Source organism: Pseudophryne corroboree, chromosome 1 (assembly GCF_028390025.1).
Source record: "Pseudophryne corroboree isolate aPseCor3 chromosome 1, aPseCor3.hap2, whole genome shotgun sequence".
Taxonomy (NCBI): Eukaryota; Metazoa; Chordata; class Amphibia; order Anura; family Myobatrachidae; genus Pseudophryne; species Pseudophryne corroboree.
In genome coordinates, this window is record NC_086444.1 from 613,267,119 (window position 1) to 613,294,034 (window position 26,916).

Here is a 26,916-nt window from a genome sequence, read left to right on the forward strand (position 1 = left end):
CTTCAGAACTGAATTAAAAATGAAATGTTTACTGGGTATTATACACTTAGTACAGTAATCAATATTAACCGATCAATAATTAGCTTTCACTGATCATGTGTCTAGACACGCTGGGATAAACCTGGTGATATCAGCAAAATGACCTGATATGGTTATGTGTGTGGCTCCAACAGTTTCATGATGCCTGAGAATTCCATCACTGAAAAGCATCAATTTATCATTCTTAAACATGCACATACATCTGGGCAGCTGAGCCAGTGGCAGAACTAGTGGCGGTGCAGCCAGTGCACTGCTTTGAGGACGTAGCAGTGAAGGGTCCCACAGCAGCCATCTTTACAATGAGTCACAATGACTCATTGTATGCCACTGCGCTACCCGCAGCCAGTACCCCAGAGTCAACGCAGGCACTGCCTGGCCTGAACATGGTGACTGACGGCGTTTCGGCTGTAGGGGACAGAGGGGATGCACTCTCCCTCTCCTACCCCCAGAGTGACACTGTAACACTGCCTGCAGTGTAGCCCCTGAGCCTGGCGCTTACATTTATGACAGCCTCTGTGCCAGACGAGAGATGGAGGAGGGTCGACTCTCTCGTCACCCTCTGCTTGTAAGCCTCTCAACTTCATCACGTCCCCGTTACCATCTGCCTCTCCATGCCACCCTCTCCCTGTTACCCACTGCTTCTCCCTGGCATCCTATGCTTGCCACCCTCTCCCCATCACCCTCACTCTCTCTCCTCACTGTCTGCCCCTCCATGTCACCCACTGCTTGTCACCCTCTCTCCATCACCCACTGTCGTGAGGCATATTGTGACCTTCGGGTGTGGTGGAGGAGGGGGGCCCAAAGCATATTGTGCAACTGGGTCCACTACTCATTGGTTCCGCCACTGAGCTGAACCATCTATAGCCTGTATCAGTAGCCATCTATATCCTGTATCAGTAAGCTTCTGCCAATCATACTAATAGCCCCCCATGTGTTCTGGTTGCTTGGCTTTTACAATGGGCAATCTAGCCTTCCCATTTGGCATCATTAGAAAAGGATCCTATTGCTCAACATTAGGGGAAAAAATCAGTAACGTGTATGTGGTGAGTTTTAGAGACTAAAAAACAATAATTGATCAGCTGCTATAGGTTATTGCACATTTGCACTTTGATAGCAATCGCCATTATCTTAGTTGTGTTCATATCACACAGTGGGGTATATTTACTAAGGTCCCGATTTTGTCCGAGATGCCGTTTTTTCTTCAAAGTGTCATCTCGGTAATTTACTAAGCAAAAATCACGGCAGTGATGAGGGCATTCGTAATATTTTGGAAGTCCTAGGAAAAAAACACGAATCAATACACCATCGGTCAAATACGCCTGCAATTTGGTAGAAATCGGTCATTTACTAAAAAGTGCAAAACACAAACACTGCCGACAATAGCCAAACACTGCCGTGCTAAAATACAAATCGTGAAAAAGTGCTAAAAAAAAACAGACCTGCTTTTTTATCCCGTGTTTGTATAGGCATGCACGGATCCATGAGATCCGTGCATGTTTTTCAGTGGGAAGGGGTGGGAAATGTTATAATTTTTCACACAAAAAATGCGTGGGGTCCCCCCTCCTAAACCAAACCAGCCTCGGGCTCTTTGAGCCGGCCCTGGTTGCAAAAATATGGAAAAAAAATTGACAGGGGTTCCCCCATATTTAAGCAACCAGCACCGGGCTCTGCGCCTGGTCCTGGTTCCAAAAATACGGGGGACAAAAAGCGTAGGGGTCCCCCGTATTTTTGAAACCAGCACCGGGCTCCACTAGCTGGACAGATGCCACAGCCGGGGGTCAATTTTATACAGTGCCTTGCGGCCGTGGCATCAAATATCCAACTAGTCACCCCTGGCCGGGGTACCCTGGGGGAGTGGGGACCCCTTCAATCAAGGGGTCCCCCCCCCAGCCACCCAAGGGCCAGGGGTGAAGCCCGAGGCTGTCCCCCCCATCCAATGGGCTGCGGATGGGGGGCTGATAGCCTTTGTTGAAAGTAATGAATATTGTTTTTAGTAGCAGTACTACAAGTCCCAGCAAGCCTCCCCCGCAAGCTGGTACTTGGAGAACCACAAGTACCAGCATGCGGCGGAAAACCAGGCCCGCTGGTACCTGTAGTACTACTACTAAAAAAATACCCCAATAAAGACATTACACACACACCTTGAAAGTATAACTTTAATGCATACATACACACCACCATATACACATACTTACCTTATGTTCACACGAGGGTCGGTCCTCTTCTCCAGTAGAATCCATGGTGTACCTGTTGAAAAAATCCTACTCCCCAAATCCAGTGTAGAGGGCTCCTCGGATAATCCATTTGTAATCCACGTACTTGTAAAAATAAAAAAACGGGACACCCGACCACGAACTGAAAGGGGACCCATGTTTTCACATGGGACCCCTTTCCCCGAATGCCAGAAACCCCCTCTGACTGATATCTAAGTGGGTTTCTTCAGCCAATCAGGGAGTGCCACGTTGTGGCACCCTCCTGATCGGCTGTGTGCTCCTGTACTGTCTGACAGGCGGCACACGGCAGTGTTACAATGTAGCGCCTATGCGCTCCATTGTAACCAATGGTGGGAACTTTGTGGTCAGCGGTGAGGTCACTTTCGGTCAACCGCTGACTACAAAGTTCCCACCATTGGTTACAATGGAGCGCATAGGCGCTACATTGTAACACTGCCGTGTGCCGCCTGTCAGACAGTACAGGAGCACACAGCCGATCAGGAGGGTGCCACAACGTGGCACTCCCTGATTGGCTGAAGAAACCCACTTAGACATCAGTCAGAGGGGGTTTCTGGCATTCGGGGAAAGGGGTCCCATGTGAAAACATGGGTCCCCTTTCAGTTCGTGGTCGGGTGTCCCGTTTTTTTATTTTTACAAGTACGTGGATTACAAATGGATTATCCGAGGAGCCCTCTACACTGGATTTGGTGAGTAGGATTTTTTCAACAGGTACACCATGGATTCTACTGGAGAAGAGGACCGACCCTCGTGTGAACATAAGGTAAGTATGTGTATATGGTGGTGTGTATGTATGCATTAAAGTTATACTTTCAAGGTGTGTGTGTAATGTCTTTATTGGGGTATTTTTTTAGTAGTAGTACTACAGGTACCAGCGGGCCCGGTTTTCCGCCGCATGCTGGTACTTGTGGTTCTCCAAGTACCAGCTTGCGGGGGAGGCTTGCTGGGACTTGTAGTACTGCTACTAAAAACAATATTCATTACTTTCAACAAAGGCTATCAGCCCCCCATCCGCAGCCCATTGGATGGGGGGGACAGCCTCGGGCTTCACCCCTGGCCCTTGGGTGGCTGGGGGGGGGGACCCCTTGATTGAAGGGGTCCCCACTCCCCCAGGGTACCCCGGGCAGGGGTGACTAGTTGGATATTTGATGCCACGGCCGCAAGGCACTGTATAAAAGTGACCCCCGGCTGTGGCATTATCTGTCCAGCTAGTGGAGCCCGGTGCTGGTTTCAAAAATACGGGGGACCCCTACGCTTTTTGTCCCCCGTATTTTTGGAACCAGGACCAGGCGCAGAGCCCGGTGCTGGTTGCTTAAATATGGGGGAACCCCTGTCAATTTTTCCCCCATATTTTTGCAACCAGGGCCGGCTCAAAGAGCCCGAGGCTGGTTTGGCTTAGGAGGGGGGACCCCACGCAATTTTTTTTTAAGTTTAAACTTATTTTTTTTTTTTTTACAAGGTGCACAATGAAGCCCTGCACGGATCTCTCAGATCCGGCCGAGATTTATTGTATTAAAGTCGGCAGTGTTTTACAAGTCACTCACGTAAAACACTGCCTAAAAAAATGAATGACATCGACATCGGAAAACCGAAAATGCAGAATACGGCAGCTTAGTAAATTAGTCGTAATCAATTCAAAAAGTTGCATATTTACACTTTCGATGTCATTCGTGATTGAACTTTGACCTCAAACGGGAAAATACGAATCTTAGTAAATTTACCCCAGTGTGTCACTGCAGGTTATCAATAGGTTCACCTGGTCCAGTAGTCTCCTCTGTGCTCTTGCAGCTCCAGAAGGAAAATGGGGTGCGAGGACCAATCACAGGCTGCAGTCGAAATATTGTGGTTGGTGATTGGTCCTCCTGTTCTGCCTCTGCATTCACTGGCAGTTAAAGTTATTGGGCAAAATTGGCTGTCGGTTCTGTATTAGCGAAACTGCAGAGGGCATAGGCAAGGGGAAGAAGCACCTTAGTAAAAATCTTTTACAAAGGTGGTAGCATACTTGCTGACTTTTTAATGGTCCTATCAGAATCCAGGTTGCTGGTCTATTTACCCAGGAATGCAGTAGAGGTTCCTGCATCTTCTGAGACATTCAGGGAGACAAGGAGAATGTGAGTTGTGGAGAAGCTTTATTGTATGTATGCTAACTTGATCATCTGGACACGTCTAAACAAAACAGGGTTCATGGGTTCTTCTATGTGACTATCTAGGTCAATATCTGATTCAGTTCTCTCAGGCAGTATGGTTTTCATAAAACTCAGCCTCATCACAGAAATCAGTAAGCTCACAGCTCAGAGAAAGGAAAATAAAAAGAAAAGCCAGGTTTTCTCATTCATCAGTGAATGAAAAACCACAACAAGATCTTAGAGATGAAGACCACGACTTTGCAGTTGTTTCAATTCCCATGCAGGCAAGCACATCTGGAGAAGTTACTTGTTGGAGACGTTGGGTGGGGTATGGAGAGAGGAACTTACTTCTGAGCTCTGGTAGGGGATGATTTAGCAAAACAAAGACAAAACACAACAGAATTTTTGTTGTTGTTAACAAACAGGACACTAAACACAGACTGTAACACAACTAGTTTACAGGACAGAGGTGTACACAATAGAAAACAATCCAAAGGGCATAAAAACTTGCCTGGAAAATGACAAATTACTCTTAGAATAATCAGTGCTAAACATGTAAATCTGCTGATAGACAGCTATAGTGAAGTTATATCCAAGGATTAGGGGGAGATGTACTAAGCAGTGATAAAAGTGGAGAAGTGAGCCAGTGGAGTAGTTGCCCACGGCAACCGATCAGCATTGACGTAACATTTATAATTTGCATACTATAAATGTATACAGAGCAGCTGATTGGTTGTCATGGGCACTTCTCAAGTGGCTCATGTCTCCACTTTTATCACTGCTTAGTACATGTCCCCCTTTAGTCTTTAGAGGAATGTTTAAACACGTTTCTGACATCATACATCAGTTTTTAGATAGACTGACCTTTCACAGATTGCCCAGGGCTGTATTAACCCTTTTTGCAGCTAAACCTGATTACTATGGGCGCGATAACGTGGATCACTTCAGAAAGGAACTTGGGGGTGATATATCATCTGAATACCGCCCTAGGGGCTAGATACAGCATCGCTTGGAGAGTGATAAAATGGAGAGAGAAAAAGTAGCAGCCAATCAGCTCCTAACTGCCATGTCACATGCCCTGTTTGAAAAATGACAGTTAGGAGCTGGTTGGCTGGTAGTTTATCACTTTCCATTTTATCACTCTCCAAGCAATAATGCATCTAGCCCTAGATCTGTTTGCATGGAATGTTTATGTTGCCAAATTTCAGCTGCATTTGGTGAAATCTTTTTATTATCTCTTGAAGACACTATGGTGGTCATTCCGAGTTGTTCGCTCTGTAATTTTCTTCGCATCGCAGCGATTTTCCGCTAATTGCGCATGCGCAATATTCGCACTGCGACTGCGCCAAGTAAATTTGCTATGCAGTTAGGAATTTTACTCACGGCATTACAAGGTTTCTCTGACGTCCTAGTGGATGCTGGGAACTCCGTAAGGACCATGGGGAATAGCGGCTCCGCAGGAGACTGGGCACATCTAAAGAAAGCTTTAGGATCACCTGGTGTGCACTTGCTCCTCCCCCTATGACCCTCCTCCAAGCCTCAGTTAGATTTCTGTGCCCGACGAGAAGGGTGCACACTAGGGGCTCTCCTGAGCTCTCTGTGAAAGTTTTAGTTTAGGTTTATTATTTTCAGTGAGACCTGCTGGCAACAGGCTCACTGCATCGAGGGACTAAGGGGAGAAGAAGCGAACTCACCTGCGTGCAGAGTGGATTGGGCTTCTTAGGCTACTGGACATTAGCTCCAGAGGGACGATCACAGGTTCAGCCTGGATGGGTCACCGGAGCCGCGCCGCCGTCCCCCTTACAGAGCCAGAAAAGCGAAGAGGTCCGGAAAAATCGGCGGCAGAAGACGATCCTGTCTTCAGATAAGGTAGCGCACAGCACCGCAGCTGTGCGCCATTGCTCTCAGCACACTTCACACTCCGGTCACTGAGGGTGCAGGGCGCTGGGGGGGGCAGCGCCCTGAGACGCAATAAATCGATATAAAAACCTTATATGGCTAAAATAAATGCATCACATATAACTCCTGGGCTATATGGATGCATTTAACCCCTGCCAAAACATACAGAAAAAGGATGATAAGGACGCCGAGAAAGGGGCGGAGCCTATCTCCTCAGCACACTGGCGCCATTTTCCCTCACAGCTCAGTTGGAGGGAAGCTCCCTGGCTCTCCCCTGCAGTCACTACACTACAGAAAGGGGTTAAAAAAAGAGAGGGGGGCACAAATTAGGCGCAGTATATAACAATACAGCAGCTATAAAGGGAAAAACACTTATATAAGGTTATCCCTGTATATATATAGCGCTCTGGTGTGTGCTGGCAAACTCTCCCTCTGTCTCCCCAAAGGGCTAGTGGGGTCCTGTCCTCTATCAGAGCATTCCCTGTGTGTGTGCTGTGTGTCGGTACGTTGGTGTCGACATGTATGAGGAGAAAAATTATGAGGAGACGGAGTAGAGTGTCTGAAATAGTGTTGTCACCCCCTAGGGGGTCGACACCTGAGTGGATGTACTGTTGAAATTGCGTGACAGTGTCAGCTTTGTATAAAAGACAGTGGTTGACATGAGACAGCCGGCTACTCAGCTTGTGCATGTCCAGACGTCTCATACAGGGGCCCTAAAGCGCCCGTTACCTCAGATACAGACGCCGACAAGGGTACTGACTCCTGTGTCGACGGTGAAGAGACAACCGTGATTTCCAATAAGGCCACACATTGCATGATTGAGGCAATGGGAAAAGTTTACACTTTTCTGATAATATGAATACCACCAAAAAAATGGGGTATTATGTTTGGTGAGGAAAAACTTCCTGTAGTTTTCCTGAATCTGAGAAATAAAATGAGGTGTGTGATGATGCGTGGGTTTCCCCCCGATAACAATTGATAATTTCAAAAAAGTTATGGGCAGTATACCTTTTCCCGCCAGAGGTTAGGGTGCGTTGGGAAACACCCCCTAGGGTGGATAAAGCGCTCACACGCTTGTAAAAACAAGGGCTCTACCCTCTCCTGAGATGGCCGCCCTTAAGGATCCTGCTGATAGAAAGCAGGAGCGTATCCTAAAATGTATTTACACACATACTGGTGTTATACTGCGACCAGCAATCGCCTCAGCCTGGATGTGCAGTGCTGGGTTGGCGTGGTCGGATTCCCTGACTGGAAATATGATATCCTAGATAAGGACAGTATATTATTGCCTATAGAGCAATTAAAAGATGCATTTCTATATATGCATGATGCACAGCGGAATATTTGCCGACTGGCATCAAGTATAAGTGCGTTGTCCAATTATTCCAGTAAAGTGGTCAGGTGATGCGGATTCCAAACGGCATTTGGAAGTATTGCCTTAAAAGAGGGGCTGTACCCCAGGTCGCCTCTCAAAATAAGACGCCGTATTATCAGGCGCAGTCCTGGTTGGCAAGCGGGCAAAAGGGTTCCTCTTTTCTGCTCGTGACAGAGGGAGAGGAAAATGGCTGCAGAGATCAGCCAGTTCCAAGGAACAGAAACCCTTTTCCGCCTATGCCAAGCCCTCAGTATGACGCTAGGGCTTTACAAGTTCAGGCACGGTGGGGTCCCGTTCTCAATGAATTTCAGTGCGCAGTGGGCTCACTCGCAAGTAGACCCCTGGATCCTTCAGATAATATTTCAGGGGTACAAATTGGAATTCGAGACGTATTCCCCTCGCCGTTTCCAAAAGTCTGTTTTACCGACGTCTCCCGCTGACAGGGAGGCAGTTTTGGAAGCCATTCACAAGCTGTATTCCCAGCAGGTGATAATCAAGGTACCCCTCCTGCAACAGGGAACGGGGTATTATTCCACACTATTGTGGTACCGAAGCCAGACGGCTCGGTGAGACCGATTTTAAACTCTAAAATCTAAAATCTTTGAACACTTGCATACAGAGGTTCAAATTCAAAATTGAGTCACTCAGAGCAGTGCTTGCAAACCTGGAAGAAGGGGACTACATGATGTCTCGGGACATCAAGGATGCTTACCTTCATGTCAAAATTTACCCTTCTCACCAAGGGTATTTCAGGTTATGGTACAGAACTGTATCAGTTCGGACGCTGCCGTAGGGATGGTCCACGGCACCCTGGGTCTTTACTGAAGTAATGACCGAAATGATGATATTCCTTCGAAGGAAGGGAATTTTAGTTATCCTTTACTTGAACGATTCCCTGATAAGGGTAAGATCCAGGGAACAGTTGGAGATCGGTGTAGCACTATATCAGGTAGTGTTGTGGCAGCACGATTGGATTTTCAATATTCCAAAATCGCAGCTGGTTCCGACGACTTGTCTTCTGTTCCTAGGGATGATTCTGGACATAGTCCAGAAAGAAGGTGCTTCTCCCGGAGGAGAAAGCCAGGGAGTTATCCGAGCTAGTCAGGAACCTCCTAAAACCGAACCAAGTCCCAGTGCATCAATGCACAAGGGTTCTGGGTAAAAATGGTGGCTTCCTACGAAGCAATCCCATTCGGCAGATTCCACGCACAGTGGAACCTACTGGACAAATGGTCCGGGTCGCATCTTCAGATGCTTCAGCGGATAACCCTGTCACCAGGGACAAGGGTATCCCTCCTGTGGTGGTTGCAGAGTGCTCATCTTCTAGAGGGCCGCAGATTCGGCATTCGGGACTGGGTCCTGGTGGCCACGGATGCCAGCCTGCGAGGCTGGGGAGCAGTCACACAGGGAAGGAATTTCCAGGGCTTATGGTCAAGCCTGGAGACATCTCTTCATATAAACATTCTGGAACTAAGGGCCATTTACAATGCCCTAAGTCAAGCGAAACCCCTGCTTCAGGGTCAGGCGGTATTGATCCAATCGGACAACATCACGTCAGTCGCCCACGTAAACAGACAGGGCGGCACGAGAAGCAGGAGGGCAATGGCAGAGGCTGCAAGGATTTTCGCTGGGCGGAAAATCATGTGATAGCACTGTCAGCAGTGTTCATTCCGGGAGTGGACAACTGGGAAGCAGACTTCCTCAGCAGACACGACCTTCACCCGGGAGAGTGGAGACTTCACTCAGAAGTCTTCCACCTGATTGTAAACCGTTGGGAAAAACCAAAGGTGGACATAATGGCGTCCCGTCTAAACAAAAAACTAGACAGATATTGCGCCAGGTCAAGGGACCCTCAGGCAATAGCGGTGGACGCTCTGGTAACGCCGTGGGTGTACCAGTCAGTGTATGTGTTCCCTCCTCTGCCTCTCATACCAAAAGTACTGAGAATAATAAGAAGGAGAGGAGTAAGAACTATACTCGTGGTTCCGGATTGGCCAAGAAGGACTTGGTATCTGGAACTTCAAGAGATGCTCACGGACGAACCGTGGCCTCTATCTCTAAGAAAGGACCTGCTCCAGCAGGGGCCTTGTCTGTTCCAAGACTTACCGCGGCTGCGTTGGACGGCATGGCGGTTGAACGCCGGATCCTGAAGGAAAAAGGCATTCCGGATGAAGTCATCCCTACCCTGGTCAAGGCCAGGAAGGACGTAACCACAAAACATTATCACCGCATTTGGCGAAAATTTGTTGCGTGGGGTGAGGCCAAGAAGGCCCCTACAGAGGAATTTCAACTGGGTCGTTTCCTCCATTTCCTGCAAACAGGACTGTCTATGGGAAAAAAATTGGGGTCCATTAAGGTTCAAATTTCGGCCCTGTCGATTTTCTTCCAAAAAGAACTGGCTTCAGTGCCTGAAGTTCAGACATTTGTAAAAGGGGTACTGCATATACAGCCTCCTTTTGTGCCTCCAGTGGCACCTTGGGATCTCAATGTTGTGTTGAGTTTCCTAAAGTCACATTGGTTTGAACCACTCACCACTGTGGACTTAAAATATCTCACATGGAAGTGACGAGTTAGCCCTGGCTTCAGCCAGGCGTGTGTCAGAATTGGCGGCTTTATCATATAAAAGCCCTTACTTAATATTTCATTCTGACAGGGCAGAATTGAGGACTTGTCCTCAATTTCTACCTAAGGTGGTTTCTGCATTTCACATGAACCAACCTATTGTGGTACCTGCGGCTACTAAGGACTTGGAGGATTCCAAGTTGCTTGACGTGGTCAGGGCCCTGAAAATATATGTTTCCAGGACGGCTGGAGTCAGAAAATCTGACTCGCTGTTTATCCTGTATGCACCCAACAAGCTGGGTGCTCCTGCTTCTAAGCAGACGATTGCTCGTTGGAGTTGTAGTACAATTCAGCTTGCACATTCTGTGGCAGGCCTGCCACAGCCAAAAATCTGTAAATGCCCACTCCACAAGGAAGGTGGGATCATCTTGGGCAGCTGCCCGAGGGGTCTCGGCTTTACAACTTTGCCGAGCAGTTACTTGGTCAGGAGCAAATACGTTTGTAAAATTCTACAAATTTGATACCCTGGCTGAGGAGGACCTGGAGTTCTCTCATTCGGTGCTGCAGAGTCATCCGCACTCTCCCGCCCGTTTGGGAGCTTTGGTATAATCCCCATGGTCCTTACGGAGTTCCCAGCATCCACTAGGACGTCAGAGAAAATAAGAATTTACTTACCGATAATTCTATTTCTCGTAGTCCGTAGTGGATGCTGGGCGCCCATCCCAAGTGCGGATTGTCTGCAATACTGGTACATAATTATTGTTACCAAAAAAAAATTCGGGTTATTGTTGTAGTGAGCCATCTTTTCTAGAGGCTCCTCTATTATCATGCTGTTAACTGGGTTCAGATCACAAGTTGTACAGTGTGATTGGTGTGGCTGGTATGAGTCTTACCCGGGATTCAAAATCCTTCCTTATTGTGTACGCTCGTCCGGGCACAGTATCCTAACTGAGGCTTGGAGGAGGGTCATAGGGGGAGGAGCCAGTGCACACCAGGTGATCCTAAAGCTTTCTTTAGATGTGCCCAGTCTCCTGCGGAGCCGCTATTCCCCATGGTCCTTACGGAGTTCCCAGCATCCACTACGGACTACGAGAAATAGAATTATCGGTAAGTAAATTCTTATTTTTTTCTTCGTTCTGGTGATCGTAATGTGATTAACAGGAAGTGGGTGTTTCTGGGCGGAAACTGGCCGTTTTATGGGTGTGTGTGAAAAAACGCTGCCGTTTCTGGGAAAAACGCGGGAGTGGCTGGAGAAACGGAGGAGTGTCTGGGCGAACGCTGGGTGTGTTTGTGACGTCAAACCAGGAACGACAAGCACTGAACTGATCGCACTGGCAGAGTAAGTCTCGAGCTACTCAGAAACTGCACAGAGAAGTCTTTTCGCAATATTGCGAATCTTTCGTTCGCAATTTTGATAAGCTAAGATTCACTCTCAGTAGGCGGCGGCTTAGCGTGTGCAATGCTGCTAAAAGCAGCTTGCGAGCGAACAACTCGGAATGAGGGCCTATGAGAGAGATGTACTAAGCCTTGAAAAGTGATAAAGTGGAGAGAGATAAAGTACCAGCCAATCAGCTCCTAAATGCCATGCGACAGGCTGTGTTTGAAAAATGACAATTAGGAGCTGATTGGCTGGCAGTTTATAACTCTCTACTTTATCACTTTTTAAGGCTTAGTACATCTAGCCCAACATGTCTTTTATAGTGTGAGTAATGTTCTGGTCACATGGGCGACCCTAATTTCACACGGGACACTAGTAAAAGTGCACTATAGTTTAGCTTGTTGCTGATAATTCATTCTAAACTCAACTATACATGCAAATATATATATAGTGTGTATGTAAACATGTGTGTGTCCTTACCGTGGACTTCAGATGACTTTGGGGTCTATTTATTAAGACCCTTCCAAAAAGAAGATTTTTTATCAATGATTACTGCAGCAATAGAGAATCTTCTTTTCGGCTATCTTGCAAGAAAAAGTCACCAGGGCAGCTAAGTGATTCTCACCTCACCCGCGACATTAGTAGTCAGCAGAAACAGTAGTTTTACTGCCTGCCTTGCTAGTTAGGTGCCAGGGAGCACATGCATGCTCAATAGAACTGGAAGCCTGCCACTCACTTCTAGATTCAACAAAAATTTAAATATAACATTTGGTGGAAAATAACTAGCACAAAAAAAAAAAAAAACACCTTATGTAGCAATGTCATTATGATACTGCAATAGCACCTTTATATTGCAGAACACTCTAATATACATACAGTGGACTATTATGGTGTTTTTACTATATACTGAAATATTTCAAAATATAACTATGTTATCAGGACTTTTATGTCCTTTTTTAGTAAGTAGAATACATATATGCATTTAAGCAAATTCAAATTAAATAAAAAGTTTATTATTATTATTATTATTATTATTATCTTTTACTTATATGGCGCCACAAGGGATCCGCCGGGCCCATTACAGAGTACATAAACAAATGAAACCATTATAGCTGATGCTTCATGCCGTAATCTGATTAGCTCCACGCCTGCATCCTACTGTACTCCTCTTTTAGCTATAACCTGTGATAGCGACTTGATAGACAAATCTTTCTTCTCTGTGTAATCTGGCACCTGTTTGGCTACAAATCTCTGCATTGCTGCTGTATTTTAATGTTTCCATGGTAGCCATTTCAAGCATTAGCTAAACAAATCTCAGGCAAATCAGATGGGAGCAAGCTTCAATTTATTTTGTCCATATTTATTCGTCTCCATATACAGTATTCATTCACATGGGGGGGGGGGGGGGGGGGGGAGAGCACTTTGTCTAACCACTGCTCTGCTATGGGTGAACAGATGCTGAGCGCATGCGCATGGGAGGTATGAATTTGTCCTCCAATTATGGTGCATGTCATGACAATACTCTTTTAGTGACTATTGTATGTTTTTTGGAGAAATACACATTGAGCATTCCTCTGAGAGGAGCCATAGAGGCTGATTCGGAGTGGAACACAAAGCAAGTAACTTTGCACTTGTACAAATCCTGGGGGTGATTCAGACCTCATCGTAGATGTGCTAAATTTAGCACATCTACGATCAGTTTCTCTGACATGCGGGGGGGAACGCCCCACATGTCAGGCCCTGCACCCCCGCCGCACAGGTGTGAAAGCATTGCACGGTGGCAATGCTTTTGCACCCGCCAAGTAGCTCCCTGCCTGTGCAGCCTAGCTGTGCTGGCAGGTGGCTACTCTCCGTGTTCCGGGTCGCAGCAGCTGTGTGTGACACCCCCCCAACACGTAATGGTCCGGACACACCTGCTTTGTCCAGACCGCGCCCCCACCAACGGCGTTCTAACGCCGTTGGCACGACCCCTCCTGTCCTGCGACTGCCTCTGCCTGTCAGTCAGGCAGAGACGATCGCAGCAGTGAGATGCTTTCACAGGACAGCTGTACTTTTCATCTACAAACTAGATTTGGGTTTAGACAGTCCCTCTCACATCTAAATCTCTCTGCACATTTGTACATCTTCCCCACCTGCAGTGCTCATGGTTTTGCCCAACTGCTAACAAATTAGCTACTGCGATCAACTCTGAATTACCCCTACAGTTACTTGCTCTTACTTGCTTTGCTCCAAACTCACAATCAGCACTATTGCGTCTGAAAAGCAGTAAAACATATATCTATTTTATGCATGGACTATCTCCTCATATGAATGCCTACTGAGTTGATAACATTTTTGTGAGTGCTTACATATGTCAATTAATGAAATATATTAGTATGAAATTTGAACCAAGGACTGCCCTAATTTTTTCATTTTAAATACTCTGGATACTCTTGTATATCTTTCTTATGCAAAATGTCTACCAAGGTAGGTATTTATACAACAAGCCCACCTGGCACTCCTAGCTGCTCCATATGCAGGGAAACTTTTCACTCCAGTGAGCCTGTAGTATAAGGAGGCATGGCAAAGCATCATAGGGCATTTAGCTTACCCCTATGAAACGTTGGGAAAACAAAGCCGGCAAGACATTAACAACTACCCTACCATGGCTGCACGTTTACTGTTTGGTGCACATTATAATTACCATAGTTTCTAGAAATGTGGCTCACAGGTGATGACAATATGTGTTTTCCAGCTGACCAGCGCTGGAGATCCCGGCGTCAGCACACCGACCTGGGGATCCCGGCAGCAGAATGCTGGCGGCGGGGGTGGGCGAGTACTGCACTCGCCATGCAGCGGGCTCAGTGGCTCGCCACAGGTTCTATTCCCCCTCTATGGGTGTCGTGGACACCCATGGGTGGGAATAGTCCCTTTCAGTCGGCATGTCAATTGTCGGGCTGGTAAGCGGGTAGGATCCCGGCGTCGGCATGGTGACCGCCGGTATCCCGAGCGCCGGTCACATGACTGGATCCCAGTTAGATATACTATTGCTCACTAGTGGAATCAAACCTTCCACAAGGTATAGGGGTCTATTTACTAAATATCCTTGAAAGAGCTATAGTCTATCATTGTAGTGCTCACTGTGATGACTGAAATTTTTTTGGGGGGTTTCATTTATTAAAAAGCATAACTGAAGTAACTGAGCAATGTTCAGCTCCCTGACGATTCCCCAGTGAAATACTGACACAAAGCTGTTCTTCTGTTTTTCTGTAACTATGAATTTAGGGAAATCTGTGCACTCTGTACTAATATGTTATCAGGAATGAGAAGTTATACACCACATCGCCAGTACATCTGCAGTAGGACACGTAACTAAAAATCAGTGGACAGTTAAACAAACACGCACACACACACACACACACAGATAATATGCTGCTGAATGGCACAGGGGGTAAAAGGCGTTGTTCTCTTTGTTTGTAAAGACACATATACATTTATCTGGCCTGTGCTTATGTTTTTGTTTCAGAACTTGCTTTTATAGGTTTGTTGAGTATGATAAAAACTATTCTGAGGGGGTTTCACTTGGATAAATATGTTCCATATGCATACTGGCCTAGGCGATCAGTGTAGCCTAAAAATACAATACCAAGCTCATATTTACAGTAAATACACTGAGCTGCAGTGACTAGTCATGGGGCAAACGGGAGAGCATCCCCCACTCAGCACACTGTCACCACATACAGATAGATCCACGGTTATCTTGGCTTCTTTGCTGCGCCTAGGCACACCATGGTTTATTTACATAAGCCCTTCATCTATTGTTCTCAGCTGCAGTACAATACAGAGAACAATACAGCAGGGGATTAAGTCATTACAGCAGGGGATTAAGTCCGACTGCCCAGTCTCAGTTAATCCTATTAAAGGCCAAGATAAACATGGACCCATCTGTAGTTCAAAAGTCCTTCATTTTAATGTCATGGATGTGTTGTTAATCCTTACAATCACTGGGGCGTGACCCACACAGCCTTACAAGTAGTGATGAGCGGGTTCGGTTTCTCGGAAACCGAACCCCCCCCCGAACTTCACCCATTTTACACGGGTCCGATGCATACTCGGATTCTCCCGTATGGCTCGGTTAACCCGAGCGCGCCGGAACGTCATCATCCCCTGTCGGATTCTCGCGAGATTCGGATTCTATATAAGCAGCCGCGCGTCGCCGCCATTTTCACTCGTGCATTGCAAATGTTAGGGAGAGCACGTGGCTGGCGTCCTCTCCGTTTATTCATTGTTGAGTTGATGCAAATATTTGTGCTTGCTTATATCATTGTGGGGACTGGGGAGAAGCTTTATATTAATATAGGAGGAGTACAGTGCAGAGTTTTACCACCAGTTTTATCCGTTCTCTGCCTGAAAAAAACGCTCCTTATCTGTGTTCAGTGTGCTGCATATATCTGTGCTCACGCTGCTTTATTGTGGGTACTGGGGAGCACCAGTATAATATTATATAGGAGGAGTACAGTGCAGAGTTTTGCTGACAGTGACCACCACCAGTATACGTTGTCTGCCTGAAAAACACTCCATATTTGTGCTCAGTGTGCTGCATATATCTGTGCTCACACTGCTTAATTGTGGGGACTGGGGAGCAGCTGTATTATATAGGAGTAAAGTGCAGAGTTTTGCTGACAGTGACCACCAGTATACGTTGTCTGCCTGAAAAACACTCCATATCTGTGCTCAGTGTGCTGCTTTATTGTGGGGACTGGGGACCACCAGTATAATATTATATAGAAGGAGTACAGTGCAGAGTTTTGCTGACCAGTGACCACCAGTATATAATATATAGCATTACGGTACAGTAGGCCACTGCTGTACCTACCTCTGTGTCGTCAAGTATACTATCCATCTAGATTCTATACCTGTGGTGCATTATAGTTTTGCAGTTTGCTGACACAGTGACCACCAGTATATATAGCAGTACGGTACGGAAGGCCACTGCTGTACCTACCTCTGTGTCGTCAAGTATACTATCCATCTACATTCTATACCTGTGGTGCATTTTAGTTTTGCAGTTTGCTGACACAGTGACCACCAGTATATATAGCAGTACGGTACGGAAGGCCACTGCTGTACCCACCTCTGTGTCGTCAAGTATACTATCCATCTACATTCTATACCTGTGGTGCATTTTAGTTTTGCAGTTTGCTGACACAGTGACCACCAGTATATATAGCAGTACGGTACGGAAGGCCACTGCTGTACCTACCTCTGTGTCGTCAAGTATACTATCCATCTACAGTCTATACCTGTGGTGCATTTCAGTTGTGCAGTTTGCTGACACAGTGACCACCAGTATATATAGCAGTATGGTACGGAAGGCCACTGCTGTACCTACCTCTGTGTCGTCAAGTATACTATCCATCTACATTCTATACCTGTGGTGCATTTTAGTTTTGCAGTTTGCTGACACAGTGACCACCAGTATATATAGCAGTACGGTACGGAAGGCCACTGCTGTACCTACCTCTGTGTCGTCAAGTATACTATCCATCTACATTCTATACCTGTGGTGCATTTTAGTTTTGCAGTTTGCTGACACAGTGACCACCAGTATATATAGCAGTACGGTACGGAAGGCCACTGCTGTACCTACCTCTGTGTCGTCAAGTATACTATCCATCTACATTCTATACCTGTGGTGCATTTCAGTTGTGCAGTTTGCTGACACAGTGATCACCAGTATATATAGCAGTACGGTACGGAAGGCCACTGCTGTACCTACCTCTGTGTCGTCAAGTATACTATCCATCCATACCTGTGGTGCATTTCAGTTTTGCACAGTTTGCTGACCACCAGTATATAATATATAGCATTACGGTACAGTAGGCCACTGCTCTACCTACCTCTGTGTCGTCAAGTATACTAGCTTAGTCACACAGCTACCTTGGTGCGCCTCTTTTTTTCTTTGCATCATGTGCTGTTTGGGGACAATTTTTTTGAAGTGCCATCCTGCCTGACACTGCAGTGCCACTCCTAGATGGGCCAGGTGTTTGTGTCGGCCACTTGTGTCGCTTAGCTTAGTCACACAGCGACCTTGGTGCGCCTCTTTTTTTCTTTGCATCATGTGCTGTTTGGGGACTATTTTTTTGAAGTGCCATCCTGCCTGACACTGCAGTGCCACTCCTAGATGGGCCAGGTGTTTGTGTCGGCCACTTGTGTCGCTTAGCTTAGTCACACAGCGACCTTGGTGCGTCTCTTTTTTTCTTTGCATCATGTGCTGTTTGGGGACTATTTTTTTGAAGTGCCATCCTGCCTGACACTGCAGTGCCACTCCTAGATGGGCCAGGTGTTTGTGTCGGCCACTTGTGTCGCTTAGCTTAGCCATCCAGCGACCTCGGTGCAAATTTTAGGACTAAAAATAATATTGTGAGGTGTGAGGTGTTCAGAATAGACTGGAAATGAGTGGAAATTATGGTTATTGAGGTTAATAATACTATGGGATCAAAATGACCCCCAAATTCTATGATTTAAGCTGTTTTTGAGGGTTTTTTGAAAAAAACCCGAATCCAAAACACACCCGAATCCGTCAAAAAAAATTCGGTGAGGTTTTGCCAAAACGCGTCCGAATCCAAAACACGGCCGCGGAACCGTATCCAAAACCAAAACACAAAACCCGAAAAATGTCCGGTGCACATCACTACTTACAAGCAGTATAGAACTACTGTAATATACTAATACATTACTGAATTTGAAACAAGCCATTTTGAGGAAGAAATAAAATAACAAGTCACTGGGGTGGTACAAGGAAGATTTGATAGCAGTTTCCACTAATGTTTTAATTTTTATACCCCACTCTGCAGGGGAATCATAGAGCAAAAGAAATTCCTGCAAATGAGAAATTCCTACAGTGGTGACTGGGTTGAAATGTAAGTGCAGTAGCATCAGATATAAGTGGGCAGGCAGCTTGCACCTCTTAGTAATAGAAATGACCCCCTCAGTGCAACCCTGGAATGAACACTGATGTTTTGCACTTAAATAGACTACTGCTAGTTACTATTACCTTTCTCTCTTGCTGCTCTAATCATCAATCCATCCCTCTCTATGGGGTATATTCAATTAAACTCGGATCCTCTCCAACGGAAAGGATCTGACACTTCACTATTCAATAGCGGTCCGTTTCAGCCCGTCTCCACTCCTATTCCGACCATTCATTTCCACCCTCTCTTATGAGGGGTTGAAAAACACATGGACTCCGCTCATCCATGTGTTTTCAACCTGTCGGAATTTCTGACAGGGCGGAAAAAATGCACTTTAATTGAATATTGAAGTGTCGGAAAGTTACGATTATCGGCGGAAAGTCTGTTACCCTGATTGCCCTCGGTTATCTCTGACATCTTTCTTTCCCTCCCCTTCTCACTTACAAGTGAATTGCTTGCAGGAACTTGCGTTGATGTTTGCGTACTTTAGCATGGTCGATTTTCCTCACGAGTTTTGTGTGTTTATAAATGAGCCACGTTTCCCTGAGCACATTGGCAGCTGCATTTTTCACCTGAAATAATACCAAAATAAGAAAACAACAAGTCAGGAAGATCTAATGACTGGCAGACAACAAGACAGAAAGAAAGAGTGATGGAGTGGGAGAGAATAGGAGCAAAGGAAAGATGGAAAGGTAGACTACAGTGAGGGGGTGTTTAGCATGAGAGGCTTCAAGGGGGAGGGTAGATGATAGTGAAGAAGTGATTACAAAGTTATATACACAAAACCACCCACCTTCCTTCCATATTTCTCAATGCATGCTAAAATACCAATTTTCCTATGCGTACGTGGCTGTGGAACTATTTCTATACAATACTTTGTGCTATCACCACATGATTTGTTATAATTTGTGTACTGCATAAACTGGGCACAAATGGTACTACTTACATCATGGCAACACTGATAGCACTTTAAGGATAGGGAACCTTTGTCTTAGTCAGTTACAATAAACTGGACAATAAACAAGGCTGCCAAAGTACTTGCCCATTGTCCAGCAATGATATTTACCATTCATGCTGAGTACACTGACACATTAGATATATGTACAGTATTTATGTGTGTATATATATATATATATATATATATATAACCACACATACACACTACAGATAGCACACATGCAACTTATCATAAAGTATGTGGTGCTCATTAGGAAATGCTTTGCACATGCTTTGGAAAAGCGCTGAAAACAACTAAAAACACTAAGGTGTACAGTATAGTATGTGCAAGTCTGATGTATGAAGAATCTAAACACACAGCTTTTCTCAAGTTACATGTTAGCTCAGGGGTTTACTTTAGATGGATTTCCATGCATCTTGTACTTTCTGCAAATGTTGCTTGGAAAACTTAAAACTCATTGACCTGACCTCTCAGCACACAGGGCCTGATTCATGTTTGTAAGTAAAGCAAAAAAGCAAGCAACTGGACAAAACCATGGGCAAAACTATACAGAGAGAGTTAGATTTGGGTGGGGTGTGTTCAAACTGAAATCTAAATTGCAGTGTAAAAATAAAGCTGTCTAACATTTGCAGGCTACATGCAAAAGCAGCCAGTATTTACCCAGTAGAGAGAAAATATAAACATGGATTGTTCCATACACAAACTTGGGGCCTAATTCAGACCTGATCACAAATATGTGAATTTGCAGAGGTTTGCGATCGGATAGTCACCACCCAGAGTGAAAAACCGCCCCTTGCAAGTCTGCGTACGCCGTGCGAAAAGCTTTGTAAATGGCGGTCAGCTGCAAATCCATTCGCAACTCGCTCAAATGATTTTTCCTATCTGTGCAGTCTGTGCGTAGCCCAGGACTTATTCCTACAGTGCGATAGAAACAGGCTGATTGGGCCGGAGCTGATGTCACACACCCTCCCTGAAAACGCTTGAGAACGCCTGCATTTTTCCTGACACTCCCACAGAATGGCCAGTTACCACCCCCACATGCCCGCTTGCTGTTAATCAGCCTGCATTCGCCTAGCGATCAAAAAAGACGCAGGATTTTTTCGTAGTTTGGTCTCGCGCCTGCGCATTACAATCCGTACACATGCGCAGTCGTTCAATAATCGGTCGCTGTTCAATTTCGCACAACAGCGATCAGGTCTGAATTAGGTCCTTACTTTCTTTTCTTGCTTTACTTTACAAATCTGAATCAGGCCTACAGTCATCCTTAATTTGTTTTTGTTGCTTTGATAAAGGTACTGATTCAGAGTTGCTTACTGACATGCCCACCTGTAGTGCCTTGTGACAGTGCATTTCCATCCCGGTGCGTCTTCAGATGCACCATCGAGAGCACCACTGGCACCTGCACCAGCCCTATGGCAGGAGTACGGCCTCCTGTGTGAGCAGCTGTGCGTCTTTGGGCGCAGCCGTGTACAGCGACACATCTAAGTGTCTGCTCAGCCACCCTGTTATCTCCCAGGAATGCCCACTGAAATCCACAGACCCTGCGTCCAAGTCTGTTCTGCAGAACACAAAATATTGGGGTAAATTTACTAAGGTGGGAGGTTTTTTTAGAACTGGTGATGTTGCTCATAGCAACCAACCAGATTCTACTTAACATTTATCTAGCTGCTTATAGAAGATAACAGATAGAATCTGATTGGTTGCTATGGGCAACATCACCAGTTCTAAAAAAAACCTCTCACCTTAGTAAATTTACCCCATTGGCCATTTGCGTGAATATCAGCATAGCACTGGACTCTGAATCAGGCCCATAATGAGCAGTAACTCCTCCATGTAAAAGTAGTTTAATGAGTGGTTTAGTGTTAATGCACATGTTGGATGTATAAAGGAATAGCAAGCAGGAAACAAGCAAGGCAAGTTATTCTAGTTGCAGGTAGCATACAGAACCTCAAATAAAGATGTCAGTCAATATGCTGCCTTATGTAAATGATCCCTACTGTAGTTAGGGTATCTATTTCATGTAGAATAGTCTAAGAGACATACATGCATGGAGAGACATACATACTTGTACATATGAAAACATGCAGACACGTATACAGTAAATGTGCAGAGAGAGCAAAAGCACTGATGACTGGTGAAACAGAAAAAGAGACTACTGCATGCTTTCATATTATATAGTATTTGCAGATATTAGAATGTGTCCAAGAAGCAAAGACTGTTTTAGCTTAAATTCATTATGGGAGGAACTTGATTATTCGTAAGTCTGTAGGAAATGTCAAGCATAGAAAATACTTATTTACTAAATAAATAATGTTATGTTTCAGTTACATTTAGCCATTACAGGTTGAGTATCCCTTGTCCAAAATGCTTGGGACCAGAGGTATTTTGGATATTGGATTTTTCCGTATTTTGGAATAATTGCATACCATAATGAGATATCATGGCGATGGGACCCAAGTCTAAGCACAGAATGTATTTATGTTTCATATACACCTTATATACACAGCCTGAAGGTCATTTTATCCAATATTTTTAATAACTTTGTGCACTAAAAAAAGTGTGTTTACATTCACACAATTCATTTATGTTTCATATACACCTTATACACTCAGCCTGACGTTCATTTAATACAATATTTTTTATAACTTTGTGTATTAAACAAAGTTTGAGTACGTTGAGCCACAGAAAACAAAGATTTCACTATCTCACTCTCACTCAAAAAAGTCCGTATTTCAGAATATTCCGTATTTCGGAATATTTGGATATGGGATACTCAACCTGTACTAGTAAACTTTCCTGGTTATCTCATGTAAAGCAGATTATTCTGATAATGTACAGTACACACAAAGCCTATATATATAAATGCTTGGGACCAGATGTATTTTGGATTTCAGATTTTTCCATATTTTGGAATTCTTACATATTCCATAATGAGATATCTTGGGGATGGGACCCAGGTCCAAAAACAGAATGCAATTATGCTTCATATACACCTTATACACACAGCTTGAAGGTCATTTTATGCAATATTTTAATGAGTTTCTGCATGAAACAAAGTTTGTGTACACTGATGTATCAGAAAGCACAGATGTCACTATCTCAGTCGTGCTCAAATATTTTTGGATTTTGTAATATTCTGGATTTTTGGATATGGGAGACTCAACCGGTAGCATTAAATCTAGTAATGTCATATACATGTAAAACATAAAATGCAAAAATAATACAATATTGCAATGTTACTCTTTGAATTTGTGGATAGTAGTGATGCCTGAAGCTTTGTGTATCTTTTTCATAAAGCTTTTAGAACTTTGCGCACATTTTAAAAAATTGTAACTTAAGGATTCTATGCTTACTACAGAAGAAAGGAAAATGTAAATGGACATAATATGAGAGCAGGCACAGAAGAAATAAAAGAAGACGTTGATGAAGACAAAGGATGAAGACACATATAGAGATATCCTATGCCTTTTAAGACTTTAATCATTTTAATGCTTTCTCTGTCTAATTACACCCAAAGTATTATCTCCGCCAGATGCCACCCCATTTCCCATCTCTCCCAGTCACTCTGTACCCGCTTTGAAAGTTGTGTGTCCATCATAAAGTTGTGTACGTGTTTCTCAGCTTTGGTGAGTTCCAACTTTCTCGCAACAACAGCAACAACCAGAGCTGTGCAGCCTGCACCCTGTGGAAGGAAAGGACAGACTCAATGCAGAGCATGGAACAAGAAGGAAAAAGGATAAAGACAGGAAGGGATCAAACAAGAAACATGAGGTAGGAGTCAGAAGGAAAAAAGGGATGAAGAGGAAGGATGTAGGGCAAAGAGAAGCAGCGAGACAAAGGGGAATGGAGGATGCAAGAGCGCAACTCTACTGGTTATAGTCTTACCATGATGCCAGTCAGCAGACAGACTCCCTTTCCACAATATGTATTGGGCACCATGTCTCCATAACCAATGGACAGGAACGTTATTGAAATGAGCCACATGGCACCCAGGAAGTTACTGGTCACCTCCTGTTTGTCATGGTACCTGTCAAGGAGAGCAAAGAAAGGAAGCTGAGAGTGAGTGAGCTTGGTAAGGGAGATTGCTGGACCCTAAAATTATTGTCATGCAGCAAGATTAGGTGAATGTAACGTTAGGCTGGTAACAAGTTCATAAACAAAACAATAAACTACCCAACCTTTTTCAGTGGTAGTAATAACATATCCAAATGCTTACACCAGAAGGGTTTAAAGACCCAATCCTTAAGGTTTGCTCATGCAAATGAATTCCTATGCCTAGGACCCAAGTGAACTAATATTCTTCACATTATATTTTATTTAAAATATATCACTGTCCAAGGAGAGTCAATTGCCTTTGTTACTAATCAAACATTAATTTTAATGCACTGGGTATTGTGGCATTCAAAAACATCTTCCTAGATATCAATATTTAAATTAAAGTGTACAGACCTTACTGATGCTTTTCATATTAAGCCTGTCTTAAGTATAATGATGGTAAAGTTTTATTACACAGAGTTACACATATATCCAGAGGGTTTATCAGGCAAACTGATGATCGTGAATAATAAAAATGCATATTTAACATGCACTTGGTTTACAATGTGTGCGGATAACACACAAGTGTGGATGCATGGGCCCTGATACCGATATGTTACTGTTGTTGTTGTTGTTGTTGTTGTTGTTGTTGTTGTTATTATTACTGTTGCTTCTTGTACTGGAAAACTTTAAACCAAAGGAAGCTGATTTAAAACAGTAAATTGAATAACACATGTACTACAATAATACAGTACTGGGAAACTAGTGTGGACTGAATGTTACTAGCACATTTTTAGTATGCATTGAAACACTTGTGGGGGGATGGGACACATATGAACTGTAGATATGTTTTTTTATACAAAGTATAGATTAGACTACGTAAGTTAAGGGAAAATAGGAAAACAATCTACTTAGGCCCTTTAGATGGATAAACCTTGTACAGTACATATAACAGTAAATAGTACAGATAAATCCTTGGATGGACTCGCCTCTTATACATATCACTCTCATTAGTACACTTTGGTCCTAGGGGAGACTTACTTTTTAAACATTTCACCTTCTTCAAAATACATTTTGTCTTTTGAAAACCCCTGTAACAGTAACATGCCTCCTATCACAATGGAGTTTTAGAGATATTATCATTTCAAACAGAACCTTTGGCATACAGGACTGAGCCTTTAAACACGACCATGCTGTCTGCATGCTTTTTTTTTCATTTACTTCTCCCACTAATCTAAATGTCATGAGCCATATGCAAAATGGGCAAAGGTTCTTTCACCAAACCCCTTACATGCATGCCGCAGGCATGTGACATGTAAGGGACATGCTTAAGCACATGCATGATAGCCTACACTGCATGCTGTAATCATTCAAGAACTTTCTTGCTTGCCTCATCCCTTCAGAATGGTCCATATTATATGAGGTCTGCTGCCATTGTTATTTGAGCTGTTGGAACTTTATGTTTGCTCCATCTAACAAGATATAGATTCTGAACCTACATTCCTATTAAACTCATGAGGGAAACTTTGGCCATTTTTGATACTGGCTAGAGAGTGGGATGGTCTGCTTATCAAGACAAACAGGATAGGAGAGTCAAGGAAGATAACTGTATATTTAATAAACATCTAAACACATAATTCCTCCATTCACCTCTGAGAATACGATTGATTATATGCTTAAGTACAATTCTGGGGCAAAGCCAGTGAAAAATGCTCAGACATCTGTGGAATTTTTGGATACTACCAAAAACTCATCATGAATTTGTCCCAGCTTGTTAGGCAGTAAATTGCCTTTTATATTTTGTTCCTTAGACATACCCCATAAACTGAGTTTCTGATTAAAACCCAATGAGATATAACCCCTATTTATAATTTTCCAATTTCTCACTTCAAACAAGTCAAAATGGGGTCTATTCATGAAGCAGTGAAAAGAGTGGAGAAGTGAGTCTGTGGAGAAGTTGCCCATGGCAACCAATCAGCTGCTCCATACAATGGAATAGTATGCAAATTTTAAATGTTACTTCAATGCTGATTGGTTGCCATGGACAACTTCTCCACTGGCACACTTCTCCACACATTTCACTGCTTCATGAATAGACCCCAATATCTCTCCCAAAACTATACATTAATGTACTGTCTATTTATTTTACCAAAGCATTTACCACCTCTCCAAATGATGCTATTGAAACCATATGCAGGGCTGCTGTTTTAACTTATTTCTTGCAGCGTAATTGACAGCTGTCAGCCAATTCCATGGTGCAGTTGTAGGCTGCTCAGGAACACAGAGGGCTGATATAGAATTGAATGTAAGTCAGTCTTGTGGATGTATCCTGCGTGTTTTCGCACAGTGCCTTTTCTGGAGCCAGTCGTATACAACTATGAGAGATGAGGAGTCTCATTTCCACTTGTGTCTGAAAGGTTGTAACTGGGTGGTTATGGGGCATTCACATATAGACAAAGCTCGGAGACGGCATCAATGGAATTGCATATCTGTGTATGCTTGGAATTTCAGCAGTTTTCAGATGGATCTTTTGCATCAGGAATAGAGCTGGTGCAAGTGTGCACCAATAATAATAACAGCTGTGAAACCAAGAATATGGAGAGTATGCACAAAGAGATATGTACACCTATGCACATATAATAGGTATGATGAATATATGCTTTTAGTTTTGTGTACATAATGCAGGGGCAATTGGAGCCAACTTATGATCAACTGTGCATTGGCCCCAGAATTGTTAACATTTGCAGGTATATGTATCAATGTTCTGCCAGTGAAAACCATATGCAAACATGAGTGCATATAATGTAACAATGATACTGTGCATTTAAGTGAGATTTTGTGACTTGGCTGATAAATGTTAAATAACTAAAATTTAATTACTGAATCATTGATATATATACCTGTAAGTATTTTTATTCACATTATAAATTAAAGAATTTTAACTTGCAAAAAAATGCTTTGAATCCTGTTTGTCTTGGTAAAATGACTGTATATTGAGTATCACCTTTATTTTTTCCAGAATCCTGCCACTTAACCTCCTTGTATAACTCCTAATCTGTTCAGATCTTCCACCTTTTGTTTAAACTACATGGGTGACCTCGTTGTTGCTACAAAATGATACATGCTAGGTTTAGTTACTGAGTGTGGCAATGTGACAAGGGTATTTTTAGCCACACCAAAGATTGTTTTCCATTGATTCAGGTGGAGTTACAGAGATAAGTTCCTATATCTAAGCCTTAACCAGGGATATTATTACAACAGAATATACATTTTCTATTGCATAGTCTAAATATCCCAAAAGTGTAAATATATAAACGTGAATTTGTCTATCTATCTATCTATCTATCTATCTATCTATCT

General features: G+C 43.9%; 1 protein-coding gene across 4 annotated transcripts in view; it reads right to left on the reverse strand.

Moving 5' to 3' along the window:
• LOC134902689 (small conductance calcium-activated potassium channel protein 2-like) overlaps positions 1-26,916 on the reverse strand; it is a 253,127-nt gene that overhangs the window by 26,276 nt on the left and 199,935 nt on the right. For 3 of the 4 annotated variants that reach the window (XM_063914408.1, XM_063914407.1, XM_063914410.1), the window contains 3 exons: positions 23,407-23,548; positions 23,093-23,203; positions 19,008-19,135 (listed from right to left, as the gene is read on the reverse strand). In XM_063914408.1, coding sequence (XP_063770478.1) covers positions 19,008-19,135; positions 23,093-23,203; positions 23,407-23,548 — 381 coding nt within the window. The remainder of the gene's footprint in view (positions 1-19,007; positions 19,136-23,092; positions 23,204-23,406; positions 23,549-26,916) is intronic. The other variant, XM_063914409.1, reaches the window with a different exon arrangement.